This window comes from Lycorma delicatula, chromosome 2 (assembly GCF_047948215.1).
Source record: "Lycorma delicatula isolate Av1 chromosome 2, ASM4794821v1, whole genome shotgun sequence".
Lineage (NCBI taxonomy): Eukaryota > Metazoa > Arthropoda > Insecta > Hemiptera > Fulgoridae > Lycorma > Lycorma delicatula.
Window position 1 is genome coordinate 223170854 of NC_134456.1, and position 19467 is coordinate 223190320.

General features: G+C 30.1%; 1 protein-coding gene across 2 annotated transcripts in view; it reads left to right on the forward strand.

The window, feature by feature from the left end:
• Window positions 1-19467, forward strand: part of Sytalpha (Synaptotagmin alpha) — a 760002-nt gene that overhangs the window by 704079 nt on the left and 36456 nt on the right. For both annotated transcript variants that reach the window (XM_075358087.1, XM_075358086.1), the window contains one exon: window positions 10826-10980. In XM_075358087.1, the coding sequence (XP_075214202.1) occupies window positions 10826-10980 (155 nt within the window). The remainder of the gene's footprint in view (window positions 1-10825; window positions 10981-19467) is intronic.

Below are 19467 nucleotides of genomic sequence, written 5' to 3' on the forward strand. Positions count from 1 at the left end.
TTAAGGAATTACCGATGATATTTGAACATTTAATTTCTTTTACCCGTATTCAATCTAACATGTCATTAGATATGAACTGGATGGGAAAGAAGTACGACAAAAAATACAATTCTACTTATACTACAGACACAAACGCACACTATAACATATGCGAGTGCGTTCGCGTTCTAAATTACCTTTTCAATATTAGCTCGTGCAAAAAAAAAGAAGAAAATGTAATGTAACTTCGTTTAAAGCCACGAACAATCTTAACGACATAAATCGTCATAGGAGTAAAAATCCTTATACATAAATACTTGTGTATTCTTTGATTAAATTCTATTACTAAAAAATTAAAATATCTTATTGCAGTAATTAAATAATGTTATATTTTTATTAAATTCAAAATACCGATTCAAAAATCGGTATTTTTTTTCTGCTCCAAAAATTCCCTCCAAAATCACTTTTAAAAGAATTTTTTTTCCCTAAGTTAGTATGTTAATTAGAAGAAACTAAAAAGAATTCCACTAAAAAATGTGCAACCGATACAAGATTACCTAAGATTTATTTTTTGGCGGTGGGGAGTGATTTATGATGAAATTTTATTGTAATATTATTAATAAAAGTTTACTAATTAAATTTTTAATAATATAAAAAGTTTAAAGTTTTAAAAAATGCCGAAAAATCAATATTTCTAAACTTTGATCGGCTTCTCTACTTCCAATATTGCCCCCAAAGTATATTTTATTTTTATTTTTTTGCTCGCTTGCACTATTACTGGACCTAAGAAGGTATTAAGAAAAATTCTATTAAAAAATAAGCAACGAATAAAAAGACAGCACTTTTCGATTTTTTGGGAAGGGGGAAAATCTTGGGGCAAATTTTTTTTTTAAACTGTACGCATGTAGCTTAAAATAAACTGGGGTTATGTTTGCAAAATTTTGAGAAAATTGACCCCGATAAACCCGCTCCTTTCCCTCGAGATATTACCCCAAAATGTTACAAAGAATTTGCCCCGTATACACGAGTCGCCGAACAAAATTTTATAAAAATCGATTTATCCAGTAAAAAGTTAAGTTTCAAACTCGCCAACACCAGTGCATACGTACTTACGAACATTACCCCTCCCCTTTTTTGGTGTCCCTGGGTCATGAAAGAAAGGTCAAATGATGCAAAAAAATCCATACCCCATTTTTTGACCGACATAAACATTTTTGACTTTTTTAAACATAGCTCTAGAGCTCTGATGCCAGGAAAATAAAAACAATATTACTTTTTTCCCCTAAATTATCAGTGCTGATATGTCAATTTTTCTTATTGCCACGGCATACGAAGGACACCTAATGTGTTAAAGGTAACTAAAGTAAATTCTATTTATTTTTCTGTTTAGCCTCCGGGAATTACCGTTCAGGTATTACGTCAGAGGATGAACGAGGATGATAAGTATGAGGTAAATGAAGACTTGTACAGTATCAGTTTGACCGTTCCTGAGATGTGTGATTAATTGAAACCCAACCACCAAATAACACCGGTATTCACGATCTAGTATTCAAATCCGTATAAAAGTAATCGTCTTTACTAGGACTTTAACGCTGAAACTCTCGACTTCAGCTGGACCAAATCAGCTGATTTGGGAAGACGCGTTCACCAATAGACCAACCCGGTGGATTATCTAAATTATAAATCCTATACCTTAACCGGTACGGTATCTGAGAGTTTTGATATCCAAATTCATCCAATTACTTATAAGAACAGAATGAAAGTGTAACAATACCACTTAATGAACCCGTATATCGATAAAGTAGTTTATTTGATTATATTTTTTATTTGATTCGTTGAAAAAAATCTATAAGAAAACTACTTCACTCCTTACTTTCGCTACTATACTTGGCAGGTATGTTTACAGTTCTTGAGATCGGTTACGACATACAAAGTAATTTGTGTCTTATATCGATTTCCCTATAACCAACCGTTCAATTACAACCGGTCCAACTAAAACCGAACAGGATTTTTGTTTAACGGGCACAAAAAGACAACTCGTAAAAGGCTAGATTTCATTTTTCTATATTAATTTTTTTTTTTTTTAAATAAAAATTTCTAAAAAAAGTAATTTAAATTCAGCGATAAATGTTTTCTTTACTAAAAATAATTTCAAGACTAATGAAATTTGGCATTCTGAGCACGCTTCTTTCTTACACGAATAAAAGGTAATAATTTTACACTAAGCACGCGCAATAAAATACGAAATATATAGCGCTGTTAAACTTTACAGTCTTTTATTACAATCAGTAGTGAACGTTAACAAGAAAATTATTCCGATTACATTAAATATACGTTCATAAAAATACCATCGTATTCAAGGTTTTTACTTTCTTAACGTAACTTTTTCGTAAAATAATTTTAGTATAAAACAGGAGTTGTAGAAATACATCGTGAAATATCATGAATAAATAGAAAAATAAATAAATCGTAGTTTGAAATAAAAGATCTCATAAAACTTAGAAACTTTCGTTTACATCTAGTATAAAGATAATAAAGTTACCTGAAAGAAATTGACTAAAATTCTTAACTTAAAAAACTCATAGGTTTTCTATTATTATTATTTTTTTTATTCGATTTTTATGACCGGAATTGTACTAAGATCCAAAGTATATATTTTGTTATTAAATTTCCAAAATAAACGATCGATTAACAAAATATTATTTATATTAACATTACAGGACGATCTGCTTTTATTCACCGAAGAGTGTTTTTAATATTATTTTTTTAACGAAAAAAGACCCGAGTTGGAAGTATAAAAACTTACAAATCTGATCACGGTCGTTTGAACGACTGAAAGAATTAGACGCCTTTAAGTACAAAAGTTAAAATAATTCCTCCGACATCAAACTAAAACAAAGCGATAGAATTTCTTGTGAAAATAATCAATTTGGAAAATAAGAATAAAGAATATTCGGACTTGCATACGAGCTTTAGCGGCATAAAAAAGCAACTAAGCCGTCAAATGATATCCAGACATTTATTCATGAATACGAATTAGATTTTGTCGCTAGTAAAACCGTAGTTGGAAACTAAAAATAATTTTTCCATTTTATTATAATTATTTGGCACAACCGTCCTAGTCGACTAGATCCTCTATTACTCGCTTCCGATCATCTCTTTCATTGACAAATCCTCTACATCCATATACCTCCATTCTTGTCAATTCATCAGCCACCTGATACTCATCTATTTTTTTCCTCTATTATATAATCTTTCTTTTATGATTATTTTTAGTCTCCTCGTTCCACAACATTAAATCTATATACATTTTCTCGGGTTAAATATTGTTCTTACATTGCAGGTCGCTAAACTCATATCCAATAGGGTTTGGTTTGTATGTGCCGAAACACCTATCCTTCCCGGGCTTTTGTATAGGATATGTAACGATAGTACTTTTCTGGATGGGTTTGTCGACCCCACGCCCAATATCCGATCGGGAAGACTCTTTTGTTATACATATACATGAGTTATACATACCTTAACCAAATAGAATCCGTTGTAAGACACTGAGAAATCGATTTTCTACTCTCTTTTATCTTTCTCCAAAACGACAAACCACCCGCATGTCGCCGTGAATCAGAGGTTGAGTCCAGGACTCGTGGAATTAGGATCGGCAGATAGAACTGACAGATTACATTTGTAGAAGGCTGTGTCCCGCTTGACAATATCAGTCAGTAGGCACCACTGGCAGTACTAAGTGGTGTAATTTATTCGATGTCGGTTCCTTCGCCAGAGCCTTGTTTTACCTTTTACCGCCATAATCATCCTTAGCGATCGAAAAATTAGTGGAAGAAAAATAATATTTTTATTTTTCCCGAATAAGTTCTAACGTTAGAAAACGCTCATATCCTTCATAAAAAATAAGTCTAAAATTAATAAATCATTCTAATTACCGTCATTAAGTATAAAATTAAATACAAAACTAAAACAAAAAACAACTAATAGAATGATAAAATACCGTTATGGACAGTCAAAATAAAAAATGAAAAGTTATTTTAAGTATAATGTTAGTCGCTTATTCTCGCTTCAACCGGATCAAACAAATAAGACGTGACAGACCGTTCGAGTGGTGAGTTTTAAGCGATTTAAATTGTATTTAAACTTACTTTTTCATTTCGTCTTACACTGCCCAAAGAAATAACGCATTATTTTTTAGTTAACAGGTGTTTTATATAAACTCAGGTAAAAATACCTTTTTCTAATTTTCGTAAGTATATTGGTGTTTGTTTGTTTTTTTTCGATAAATGTATAGGCCTAACCGATTCAATTTTTTGTACTACTTATCATATAAAGAACAATATTTTTAAAATGTAGAATTAGTAACGAACGTGCGTTCGTAGCCGCATGCGCGCGTGTGTGTGTGTGCACGCGCATGTTGAATGAGGGAAAAAGTGTGTCTACTTAGCAATAGTTGGCAAACTGAAAACAGAATTTAAATGTTACTTCGTATGCGATTGGTCAAGTTATTAATAAGCGTATAGTACGTGATATGTAGATATTTTCCAGCAAACTCACCGGGTTGGTCTAGCGGTGAACGCGTCTTCCCAAATCAGCCGATTTGGAAGTCGAGAGTTTCAGCGTTCAAGTCCTAGTAAAGGAAGTTACTTTTATACGGATTTGAATACTAGATCGTGAATACCCGGTGTCCTTTGGTGGTTGGGTTTCACTTAACCACACATCTCAGGAACTGTCGAACTGAGACTGTATAAGACTCTGCACTTCATTTACACACTCATACATATCAACCTCATTCATCCTGCGAAATAATACGTGAACGACAATTACCGGAGGTTAAACAGGGGAAAAAAAGAAAGATACTTTCCAGCAGTTTGATTGGAAGAGTAATTTCATTCATTATGTAAGAAAATAATAACGTGCCGGATTTAATATAAATTCTGGAACCTATGATTAAACTCGTTTTTTTTATAGATCAGTAGATAGAATATATTATTGTCATGAATACCTCAAGCTTTATTATTGATTTTGATTTTACAAAATAATATCAAATTCGATCGATTTACCAATTTCCTTTGTTCGCTATTCTAAAAATTGCTTCTCTACAATAATTGTGCATGTGAAAAATTTCAGCGTTTTCTAACAAAATTATGACACTGATCTTATAATGATTTATTTTTTAACCTATAATAAATTTGACCGCTTATATAATATTTATCTATAATAAATTTCAGACCACTATGTTACAACTGAAAAAAAAAAAATAGAGTACGTTACAAAGATAAATAATTAAAACGCAATTATTAGTTTCCTTCTTGCGCTAGTATGATATTTACCTACGTATAGAAATATTTAAATATCTAGAATAATATTAATTTTTTTACTCGTGAATACGAGTACATCTTGCTCATCGAACGACATTTATTCATTTTTGCCCACCGGGCCGGTCTAGCGATAAACTCGTCGTCGCAAAACTACTTGTTTAACAGCTGATTTTCGAAGACGAAAGTTTCGAGGTTCAAAACGTATCAAACGTTAGTTACTTTTATACGGATTTGAATACCGGTCAATGGACACCGGGGTACTTTGGTGATTGGGGTTCAATTAATCATATCTCAGGAACGGTCGGTCTGAGTCTGTACTCATCCTCACCTCGCTGGGCTATATTTTCTGTTTAGCCTCCGGAACCACCGTAAGGTATTACTTCAGAGGATAAATGAGGATGATGTGTATGAATGTAAATGAAGTGTGGTCTCAGATCGTCCATAACTGACGAATTCACCACAAGACCAAGGTGGGCTCTGGGGGGCTGCTTATTGTTCGGTAGTTTAACCGATCGAAACGTACACGTTAGAAAACTAAAATAAATAATTATTGTGTTTCTTCAATATATAATAGTACTGTTGCCGTGGTGCGTGAAAGTGTATTAATAATAGTACACAGGAAAGAAATAATAGTTAAGCAGTAAAAATTAAAACTAAGAATGTATTTAAGTTTCCAGTAGTTAAATACGTGGAAAAAAAGAGCAAAGTTATAAAAAAAAAGTTTTAGGTAAGACTAAACTAAAAAGTACAGCTATTCACAGTAAACAGGGCAGACTGCATTAACCGCTTTGTGGTAGCGAATGTAATAACAAAACAATCAGCGCTTTGCAACTGCAGCACTACGTCTGTACAAAAAACTCATGTACTGCTAGGCGATAAGAAAACACAATCGCCAGCCGACAAAATGAAAATTGCAAAAAGAGTAAACACACATCCTTGTTCGTTATACACTTAACTTACAATATTCTAAAGACTCGTCACTTTTAAAACTAAAAATTAAATCTTCTTCTCCCAAAGTAAAATAATCAGCGTTGTTTAATCGTAAAAATACTTATAGACAATATTGAATGCGATGAAAATTTTATATGTTAATTATTACTAAACAAAATGACAATACGAAAAATATTACGTGCGTAAATAAACCTACATATACGTTTTTTTAATTTACTAAAAAATGTAGTAGCACATAAAATACTGTGTATATTTTAATGTATTTTATGCAGTTATATATTTTACAACAAATATATATATATATATTTATTACCGTAAATTTAATATAACTTTGCATTCTTCATTAATTTATCGAATATTATTAAAATCGATTATTACGTTTCATTTTATATGAATATTTTATTAGCTTCGAACTTCAGATAAACAACAAAGTTGACACGCAATCAGTTCAGCGATTATTTAATCATTAAATGTGTCATTACGAGCAGTTATAGTTAGTAATAATCAAGTTTAGTGTGGGGTTCCTTTAACATAAGTAGCAAATAATACTAAATTATAAATCGGGTATAGAACTTGTACACAAAATTAAATAAATAAATATACCGTAGAGTGAAGGAATAAGCTTTTAAAATGTTTCTATCTCCTGTACATTTGTTTATGTTTTGCTTATGACAATAAGACTTTAATTTTTTTTCTTAATATGTAATAAGTTAATACAATAGTTAATTTTTTTTAGTAAATGATTTAAAACCACGTCGTAAAGATTATTATCGGTAAGTAATTAGCTCCTACCTAAATTGTAATCTAATATTAGAAATTAATATAGATTTTATGTAATCTGCAAATTTAACGTTAATTAGACGAGATCAGCGAGCGAAGCGAGCGTTGGTAAAGTTTCTTTAGATAACTTCATTCCCGTGTACTGAACTTCGCACGATATCGACAAACCTAACCAAACTTAACCGAAAGCTCGTTTTGCATACTAACTCGTCTAATTTACATTAAAAATAAAAATTTAGCACAACAGTACGGTAGATCTCATGATGATGGTAGACCGAATATTAAAATAGCACCGTTTGGGATTTATAAATATCTCAATACAATCGGTATTTACCATTAAATTCAATTATTTAAGTAATTTTCAGTTATCAGTTATCGGTCCTGCCATTACTCGATAAACCACCCTGTTTAATTTTCATCGTATTTCGTTTCCGTGTGACAGACATCGATAACTGAAATAATTATATCGTATAATTTATTTCAGTTTTATTTGTGTTTGTTAATAAACCGAATTAAATTTTTCGTGTTCATTCGCTTCTAAAACATTGTCGCTTTTCGCGTGATGTGAGCTTACAGGACAGCTCTTTTCTCTCGTGCAACGAGGAGTTTAACCGGTACTTACGTATTAGCTCGTCGAACATAACCGTACTTTGAAGTATTTTCAAAGTTACGAGATCATTAACATATTTTACATATTAAACATATAATAAGCATTATTGCTTATAATTATAGACATAAATTAACCGAGCTTAACCTACACTCGCTAACCTAACTATTTAACAGTAATAAATTGATTATTTGAATAATAAATAATCGCTATTATTTAAATATTCAAAACATTACTGCGTTAATCCGTCAAGGTTAGCGAGCGATGTGAGCGTAGGTTAAGTTTCATTAAATTATACTTATATAATGGTGATATTAACAATAACCCAAAAGTTTGCAATTTATTGGTCGTCGACGGGCTAATAGGTAAATACCGTTTTACCAAGCAACCTCAAATATTATGTAACAAGCGCAAAATGAAATTTGGTTCGGTTCGTCGAACGTTTGGAAGCGTATAGTGAAATCGTGGAAAAATGAAAATTAGTTGCTCGTCGGTAACGGACTAGAAAAATCACAAATCCGTTCCGTAATAATTATAAATTTTATGTAGTTATATCGAACGACTCGTGTCGTTAGAATTCTGTGACAGATAGTAAAAATCAGCAACGAAGCGGTAATCGACACGATATATATTTACGTTAGGTTTGTTCTTTAGCTACGTTCAAAGTTGACATCGGAAAAATCGACGAAGATTTCATCGAAAAAATCACGTAGCAAGAACGGTGTTTTGATAGGAAAACATAGATTCGCGATCTAAGAGCGGATAAAATGAAGGCGTAAGAACAAAAGACAACCGTCTCTATTTATAATTAAAAGCCCTTTAAAAACACCTTATTCAATTGTAAACGCAAAATTAAACGTTATGAAATCTAACCAATACTGTCAAAATCAACATAATAAATCAAATTATTTAACTTATTTTTTAAAAAATATTAATATATTTTAAATCGATGAAACAACTTTGATCGCAAATAACTTTTATGTTTTTAACAGCTGTAATTATTGCGATTAACTTACGTATTAGTGAGAAGCACGCCGACAGGGTTATAATAATAACCGGCAACCTCAGAACAATTGATATATTGAATATCTCAATCTCATTTAGATACTCATTTATGGAGTATTTCAATTTAAAATGTAGAACCTAAATTTTTCACTCTGCAGGTCACAGGTTCGAATCAGGCTTATCATTTTTACACACCGCATTGGTATTTCTATATTTATATCGTACATGTAAACTTCAAGTTTATGTGGCGGGTAAACGATTAAAAGAAATATTCCTCGGAATGAATTCTAGCTATTTTTTTTTTTGACAAATTATTTTTTTCGTACGAAAATAAATTAGACCGTACGAATAAATTTCGTACGATATAATAAATCAGATCTTTAGAAAAATTATTTCTATAGTAAACCGTTTTAATTCGTAATAAAAATAACTTAACAGAAATAAATACCTGTAATGTTTTCGAAACGCATTAAAGTTTCACCCGGTGTAAGCTACGATATCGTAGAATGTTTCTGATAAAGATTATCACCTTAAATACCCTAAAATATTTCCCAAACAAAATAGGCTAGTTAATTCTGTTGTAGACACGCTACACGTAACCTTAACGCAGCTACAAATAAAAGTACGTCTAGATCGTCGAGCGAAAAAGAATAACCGACTACCACTTGATTCGCATCCGGTTAACAAACAATCGAAACAACAAACCTTCAGACGACAAGGGAAATTCTGTTATTCGTTTAATTTTGAATTTTATAACCAAAGATTTTATTTTGTATTTACTGAAACGAAGCGAAGGACAAATAATTTAATAACGTAACGATTTAATTCCTTAAATGATTACATTTTTCCTTATTACATTCAGTATTATTACATTTAATACATTACAACTAACGTATTAAAAATTACAAGTCGAAAATAAATATTTAATCTTAACAGATTGTTATTAGGTACGATTTTAATACGAACATAGAAATTGTTTTTTTTTTATCAGATTTAACAAAAATAAAAATTAGTATTCATAAAGAATACGTACGCAAATAAATGATTATTATTTACTTATTTTTTTATTCAAAGACCGCTAGACACCGCTAGGTGGGTTACTTACTTCCACTTTACAATTGCGAGCGATGATTTTTGTTAGACAAATTATTTAGCGGATAAAGTTTTTGAAATTTATACGTTTAGCTGCAATATTATGTTTTATTACTGGTGAAATAAGCGCTAAACAAAATTTGAAGTAACTGAAAAACATTATGAATGCTTATCTCAACACGTGTACGCATAAAAATATTTAATATACTTTATATACAAATTATATATATCTTTTGAGTTTAATAATATTTTCTTTAGAAAGTAACAAAAGGAGTGAATAGATTTTGCTTTAACCGCAAAATTATCTGATTTAAATATTGATATTTTTTTACGGATAAAAATTTTCATCTAACATTGTGAATGATTACAGAAAGAGTACAAAAAGTACCGATTGCCACACATTAACAACCGGACCTAGTTTTTGTGAAATAAAGGGTGATTATTGTAGTACAACCCCTATCAGAAAAGGGTTAAAATAAATTCCTAGAAAACCTAAGAAATTTTTAATCAGTAATCCCTTTTTTTATTCCAGAAATTTTCTTGGTAAACCGCATAGTATACATTACATAGATTACAAACGATTTGGAGGTGGATCTTCTTTCTGAGATATATAGTTTATCTTGTATTTTAAGAAAGAAAAGAAAAAAGTTATGCGGTACGCATTTCAACGGTTACCGATTTAAATATTATCTGATACTTTCAGAAATAATTTCTAATTGTTTATAAATGCCCTTAACTGTAGCCAAAATAAATTATAATTGTACTTTGCAGTTTATTAATTTTTTTTAATATTTACTCGTAAAAGCTTAATGAAGAAGGTAAAATCGATATAATCTTATTTAAAAACTAATATTTTAAAATTTTAATTTGACAGTAAGTACATAAGTAGGAAACGTATTAAAAAAATCAAACCGTAAAGCGAGTAAAGAATTTACTTTATAGGAGGCGGATTAGAATTTGTTTCAGGCTCAGAGGCAAGTTAATCCTTCATTACCTTTGATCATTCAATTCATCATTCCACTCTGGCAACCCGGTTTCAACCTCACTGAGCTTCTTACTTTACAACAAGGTGTTTCTGTATGTTATGCAGTAGTCAGGAAGCACTGGTCGGAGTATCTACCAGCTCGCTGATGGATGAGGCCGGCAGCAGTTCACTGAATCGTACTCCAAGTAAAGATAAATTCTGGGTTCCTCCAAATTTACAACGTCAAGCGAGCGTATGCCAAAGTGAAAATTCTTCAGCAGGTACGACAAATAATAATACTTTAATACTTATTCGGTTTTAATCTGAGAAAAAATATTACTATATGCATGCCGGTAATATTTTTGTTTTAACTGTAAATCATTTTAATGTGTATTATAGTTTTAAAAAAATGTATAATTTTTTTGTTAAAACTTCTAGCTCGTAAATTATCACTGCACTACTACACGCTTGATGTATAACTCTATTTAAATTTTGAGCGCAAAACAGTTTCTACGGTTGTGTTTTATCCAGTTTTTGGCCACTAGAATGTAAATCAAAAGAAAAGTGTGGTCATACAACCAAATTTTTTTTTCTGGGCTTGAAGATACTACATATTAACTTAAAGCTTGTGCGTGAGATACGGAAATTAAATTTTTGTAGCGTATGAAAAATGCCATCATTTTACATTGCCTGACTGGGATTCGAACTCGGAATCTACAGAAAAAAGTCAAAACACTACCGCTCCACCACAGAGACAGGCTATTATTGAATATTTTAATTGTACAGACAAAATGTTTTTTACTTGTTATTACATTATTCCCCTTTTACACACAACTTCATTGTAAAGATTTTAAAAAATCAACCTCTTATAAATTATTCGATAAATAATTATTTACCGCTTTAACAATACTAGAAATGCATTATATTACATTATATTAAAGAACGCACAGTCATCATTTCCTATGCGTTCATATGGACTCGTAATATTTTCCGATAAAGCTCGGTAAATCATTTTTAACTGAATAAAAAGCTCAGAAAATTTTATATGTACAATACAAAAGTTTGATGACCATTTTTTTTAAAAATAAAAATAATTTTGCGACGATGAAAAGGAATTTTTATATTTATAATGTAGTCTGTAAACAAGTTTAATATTACATGATATTCACGAATAAATGATGTTTAACTATTTTTAACTTAATTAGAATGTAAATAATTTCAACCGATTGGAACCTAGGTTTTTTAAATTTTTAATTTGTTCAAATTTTTTAGCGTTCAATATTAAAATAATAGAACAATGAAATTCTGTGGCCAGACAGAACTTAATTAGAATGTAAATAATTTCAACCGATTGGAACCTAGGTTTTTTAAATTTTTAATTTGTTCAAATTTTTTAGCGTTCAATATTAAAATAATAGAACAATGAAATTCTGTGTTGTACAGAAACAATTGTGTGAAATACAAGCTGTACTTAAAATAATCCATTAATAGGCAGAAAAAAGCTTGCAACTTAAACACTATAACATATAAAAACAAAAGATTTAGAAATACTGTATAGAATACTACAAAATAATTTTTGAAATGCATTTTTAGATAGGCTAAAAACAAAAAATTTTTTTTTGACTGATGAAAATATTTTTGAAAAGTACTAATTGTTTGTAGCCTCATATTTAAATCTCATTTAACATGATCTACCTTTTTCAACAAAAGTAGTCGTTTCAGATACAATATTTTATATAAATTAAAAATTCACCGCATAAATAAATCTTAAGCTTGCGCGTGGAAATTTAGAACGAAAGGTTTTTCAAGTATGAAAAATCTCATACTTGACCGGAATATCAAACGTGAAACCTTCAGGTTAAAAGCTTGGATTCTACCACTCCGCCGGAGAGGTTGGCTTTTAGGCTGATGGTTGTACCAAGCCACCGAACCAGTGAAAACTTCAGCATTACTAGAACCCAGTGTTGTTGTCATATCTATTAGAGTCATTCTCATTACCGTTGTAGATTTTATAATATCATATTCATTAAAAAATGAAACCCTACCGCTTCACTATTACTTTCTAACCATTATTTTGAAAATTCTTCACTATAACTGTCAAACTTGTGAATTAAATGAGAGAGACTAGTATTTCTAATATTCATAACTCATTACCTTCAATTTAAATTAGGCGATTTGTTTATATTTCATCTTGAAAGGTTAAAATCTTTTGTATCATTTTGTAAATTAGCCGTAACGAACAATTAAAGTTGTCAGTAATTAAGACACAGTGATAATTTAATCTTTTCTTAGGTTTCATAAAGGAAAAGTGTAAGCAGTGCAATCTCATGACAGCATAGAAATATATACTGTTTGTATTGCAAATATACTGAAAATGAATTATTTACAATTGAGAGTTTGAATTTTTTATAATTAGAATTGTTGGTTCTGCTACAAAAATAAATATTCAAGAATAATTATATCATTACTACCATTTATTATTTACCGGTATAATTTGCTCATAAATCTGTTAATTGTTTATTCAGCCTTGGTTCAGTTCTCTAATTCTCCTTGAGGTAATTTTTCTCCGCAGTTATCCTTTCTTTATTTTTCTATTTTTAATTATAAGAAATGAGTCTTGAATGTGAAAAAATATCAAGCCTGTGAGGAGGAATTTGTTCCAGAACTGCCAAATGAAAGGCAGAAACACTCCATTTCATCACACAGATCAATATGATTTTAACGGTGTGAAATTTCACTCGGTTAAAATGATTTGTATTTTTAAGATTACTGAAATCTTAGAAAAAACTAATGAACAATGAACTTGCAAGTTCTTCAGCTTAAAAAATTACGAATATTTCTATGTTTTTAAATATAACTCCAAATACAAAGAAATATTAAAAATTAACAAAAAAACTACAGCAGTTGTAAAACAAAATAAAGAATGAAAATTATAACTTAAAATGATTTCCTACCCAAATATAGCATTTAAAAAACTTGATTCAATAATCTATAAGGATAAATATAATTTATGATGAGAATAATATAGATTAATTTATATTAATCTTAGCATTAATCATCAAATAATTATTTAAATTAATAATTAATATATCTTCTATTAAATATTTCACTTATTTATTTATTTATTTATTTATTTATTTATGTAGGTTCTCTTAAAGTATAATTTGTTTTCCATTTTCAGTTTTGTAGCTGTAAAAGGTGTAAGCTGACCCAATTTTTGAATCCAGAACCTTTTGAATAAAAGGCAGAGATGCAACAATTCTGCCTTTTTCTATTCCCACTCTATTTTATGTAATTAATGAATTTTTTTCTTATTAGAATTACTTTTGATATTATCTTTAAAATACAACTGCTCGTGACATTATAATTTCACAAAATTAAATGTCTAATCAACATCATTACTTTTCACCAAATTATTTTTTAATTTTGCAAAAATCTGTCTTAGAAAAACATCCAGAAATAGTGGAATTAATGATTTACAGTTCAACTGTCCATGCAATGTCAAAAATGACAGCAGATTTTCTACCCGTGGCGTGGTTAGGAAGAGAAAAGGAGATTCATCCAAGGTTACGAATTAGTACAACGCTTTTTACACATTGGATATTAAGTAGCTGATTCTAACATTAGGGGTGCGCATTATAGAAAATTATTTTTTTCTTATTCAACACTCATGAATAATGAGTGAAGTTTTCAGCCCGCATCATTATTTTATCACACCGACTTTCAATAATATTAAAGATTGCGGTTGACCTTTGGACTAATGCAAAATATGAACTTGCAAGTTCATATTGCCATTATCGTTGAGAATTTTTCCATTAGATCTCCTGTACGAGTAGTTAATAGTAAAGGCAGTTACTTTTACACGGATTAGAATACTAGATTGCGGATACCACTGTACTTTGGTGATTGGGTTTCAATTAACCACACATTTCAGGAATGGTCGACCTGAGACTGCACAAGATTACACTTCATTTACATTCATACATAACATCCCCATTCCTCCTCTGTTTAGCCTCCGGAATATGGTGATTCTGGAGGCTAAACAAAAGAAGGGTAAGAGAGAGTAGTTAATAACATTAATTTGGTTTAATTAAACAGTTATTTTTTTCTCTCACAAGTATTAATAGAGCAATATTTTTTCCTAAATAATAAAAATAAAATTGCTGCTTTGTGCGGTATATGGTTGAAGATACTTAGTTTTTTAATTCTATACATCTACCAGCAAATCATGTTTGTGTGAATATCATATCAATGCTTATAACCTCTTGCTGGAACAGCATAGCAAAACACAAAACCATTCCTGTTTCATTACAGTTGTCAAAACGAATTATTTTTATTAATTCAGTACTTCTGTTCATCAAGTTCAGTAATATTTCTGGTTTTTCCAGAGGGGCAGGTTTTTTTAAACTACAGAAACATTCTGTATTCTTACCCTTTCAAACAGACAAAATCTCTGATGTAATTCATTAATACTGTAATGGACTTCTAATACAATTTTATTAACAATATTCATCTTGATCTTCTACGGTCATAACGCAAGTATTAACATAAAAAAAATTCTTGTCCGAGTTCTTGTTAACGCAAGTATTAGGTATGATAACATAAAGTTTTTAGAAAACTCATTCTGATTTATAAAATGATTAATACACTTTCCATCTCTACAATCACAAGAAAATTAGATCAGATAATTTGTTCTGATGACAGTTTACTTAAAAATTCTCCAAACGGCCTAATAACCTAACTCCATTACTTATCTAACCTGAAAGTTTTCACCGTAAAAATAATAAGATCACAGTAGAAGTGCGTAAAAGAAATACATAAAACATAGATTAACACTTTGACTCCTAGGGGTATATTTGGTAAATCTTCCCCAGAACCTAGAAATTTTTTAACTCAGTTTTGGACTCTCTAGTGTTCCAAAATTGATATAAAAACAAAGATTAAATTTTTTTTCTTCAAATATTTGTTTTTATAGGTGAGTGTTTTATAGATACTCACATCCATATAAGAGTTTTGCAATGAAAATGTCACCAGAGCCCTTGAGTATTCCTGGTATACTCAACTTATGTAACTAACAGTGAAGAAAATTTGTTTTATGTTTTAGATTTTGTTAGAAAATTGTAGTATGAAAACAAATTGAAACAGTTACAAGTTTTATGAAATGAAAGATCGTAATATGAAAGGAAAAAAAAACAATAAGATACATGGAAAGCAAATCTATTAGTTTTATTACAAAATTAGAAACACTTAGTAAATAATGTATAAAGAAAAGCGTTCTTTTGTATTATGTCACAAAAACTATTTCTTGAAGCACTTATGATAATCAAAAAAACATTTTATACACATGGATTTTTTTTGTGGACATGAAGGGCAGGTCGTGCGAACTTGTGGTGTATGCTTTTGAGCTTAACTTCTATCATGGGTTATTGAAAATATTTCATAGTATGAAACGCATCTTCCTTTTCTTAGTTGTTGTAGTAGACCTAGAATAATTATCCAAACACTCACTGTCACTTCCAGAAGTCATATCAGAGGTATGAATTGATGGATCATCTGTGACACTTAAGATTGTGAAAAATACTGAGTGAGCTATCATCACTGTCATAAGAGCAGTATAATTCCATTCATCTCTTCTTCATTCATTTTATAAACATAAAATAAACCACAATTCACGAAACAATCACAACTGTGATTAAATAACGAATTATAAAGGTTAGAATAGCACTAGACGATCTGACTATAAACAAAGAAAACACACAGATGCAGCAACTGTTTTTCAATAGCCGACAGTGTAGCCAACAGCTAAATTTTTTAGAACCCAAACTCGTCTTTTTTATTGCCAGGGACCAGACGAACAGAATGAACCATTTAAAACAATGCTAACTGTGTGGCTGCTAGATACATGATCCGTTGAAGTGTGCCTCTACCTGAGTATCCAGGATATACTCATGGGCTGGCAGTGAATGTTTACCGTGTATCTGTGAGATACTCACGGGAGTCAAAGTGTTAAGAATTTATTCAAAATGTATTTATGAACAAACAAATGAAGTTAAACCGAAAATAATCGTTAAATCATACAGAAAAAAAGGATTACGAATATTCTTTTAACAATAATTTATATGGGAACGCAAATTTACACTAAAACTTACAAATAATTTCACACCTAAAATCTAAATATACTTGCTGTTAATTTTCAACAATTTAAATTATCCAACATGACTAATAATAATTTAAGTCTGAATAATGATGACAATAATAATAACATAACCAACCTGAAATTCCGGTTATAATTTAAAAAAACTAATATGTCATAAAATGCCCGTTGTGTATACAGCATCGCATTGCGGCTTCGGCTGTGCTAGATGATTACCTGCTTTTCCCATCAAAGTCTGGGAATGTTTAAACGATCAGGGCTCTGCATTCTAGACCCTTCCATATTCATTAAATGCATGCTTATGAGAATAATAATGATAACGAAATACATAATCAGAATTACAAAAATAAATTACCATCACAACGTGACAAATCTCATAAAGATTGACTCAGTACAGGTAGAGTAAAATGGCAAAAATGTATAAAACAATTTATGTTTATTTACCCCCTTAAAATTAATAAAATTCAGAAAACCTGAAAATGATTTGTAGATTTTTATCTGAAGAGTATTTGTAAGCCCAAATTAAAAAAGAAATAATCTTGTTTATTATGGTGGGAAATGGGGAAAATTTGTAATCATCGTTTGAAATTTTTTTTGCCTTCTTCACCACCAAGATCGAATTTCAAAAATCTAGAAATGGATTTAAAAATACAAATGAAGATTATACGCATCAAAGATCAGGATCTTATTTTGTTACAGAGAAATTCACAAAATAGTAAAATTTAATGTTACCGTCATTTTTACCCTTTAAACTCGGAATTTCAAAAAATAAACCTTTCTTAGTGTACATGTACTATGTAAGAAGAACATGTATACAAATTCTCCCAATCTATCTTCAGTAGCTTTCACTGAGTATTGATGATCAGTCAGGTTGTTTGTTGGCTTTATAGGTAGAAGATACATAAACAATAGAAAATGTTGTGAATTTAAAGGTTTTGTAATTCAGGAAATTTCACCAAAAAACTTTTTCCAATAGTATATTTTATAAAAAAATAATTATGCATGCAAAAACGGCCAGCACAAAATTAAAAATGCTACCAGATTTAAATTTATCACAGATACAATAAACCAAGATTAGAAAAAATGAATACATGATTTGTTTGGAAATAATCTATGTATTCTATTACATAGATTAGAATAAATGTACTCAGATCTGATTCTGATAGAAGCTATAAGAATTATAAATAAATAATTACTTTTTAAAATTATTTTTAATGGTCCGTTGGTGAAGCCGAAAGTTAACAACAATTAAACGTTGAAAGAAAAATCAGCGTTATGAGATAAATTGAAAAGTGAAAGCATTACATCCTGTAACAAAACACTACATCCTGTAGTATTCATTTGTAGGTATGTATAAGTTTTGAGGGGGAAAAATGTAAGTTGTGAGAGAAAAGAGTGTTAGTAGTTAAGATTTTGAGAAGGTGAAGAGACTGTATCTGAATAAAAAACAAATAATACTCAACGTCTTTGAGGATGCGTTCATATGTGTATGCATTTGTACATCACATGACTTTGACAACTCAGCTGGAGGTTACAGAAAATATACCAGGTATCTGTTCACATTATAATCCAACATAATAATAAAAGTGTCTGCTAGTGTGCAGGCACTTTTAAAAGTTTTGCTAGCAAAGCGCACAGTATACCAAGTTTTAGGCGTTGTAGTTCTCAGCAATCTCATTAAGAGCACTACTGTATTTTAAACCAAGCCAGTATGTATGGGAGAACCATACATAGAACAATTCTCTTCTTTATCTATGTCATTACACTGTTGATAGACACCATATTGCAATGTAGCTGTTAAATAATTTATGTAAAAATAATTAGAAAATCACTTACCAATTGGTAGTTTTATTTTGTATTTTAACTTCAGATTAGCATAACAAAATATGCTGGATTTAAAAAATAAAATACGTTCCAGATCTTTCTAGATTCACTACATAGTAACTTCTTCATCGATTCAAAGATCATTCAATAATTAGACACAAATTGCTCTGAAGTTAAACGGTTATTTAATCGATGTGAAATTTTTTTCACTTAACCAACATAATCAACAGCAACATCAATACTCATGTCCCATCTCTGAATCAGCTTATTTATGGCTACTTCAAAGAAATCTTTGGCTTGATGTTGGAGACAATTAAACACTTTAATTTTTTTGACGTTGTTATTTCCATTAAACTTCTTACCGCGTAGTGTTTCCTTGAGCGAACCAAACATGCAGAAATCCAGTGAAACCAAGTCAAGACTGTATGAGGTAGTATTTCCTGATATAATCTGTCAATGCTTTCACAAATACACTGAAGCATCCTGTAATAAATATTCAGCAATACTGAAGCATCTTTGATTGCTTCATAAGTTTTAATTTCTTTGGCAGTTTATATTTGATAATTTTTGCCTATTTTGATAGAAAATATATAACAGAATCGACTGAAAATTTACCTGTTTAGGTCATAGAGAAACTTTAACTCTATATATGAAAATTTTACATAACACGCTTCAGCTTTATACATGAAAATTATATATAACTTGTTTCCAGTTAACAATATTAATAAATGTTCTATAATTTCAATAATAATACTAATCTATAATAAGACAGTATTCTCATGCATATTTC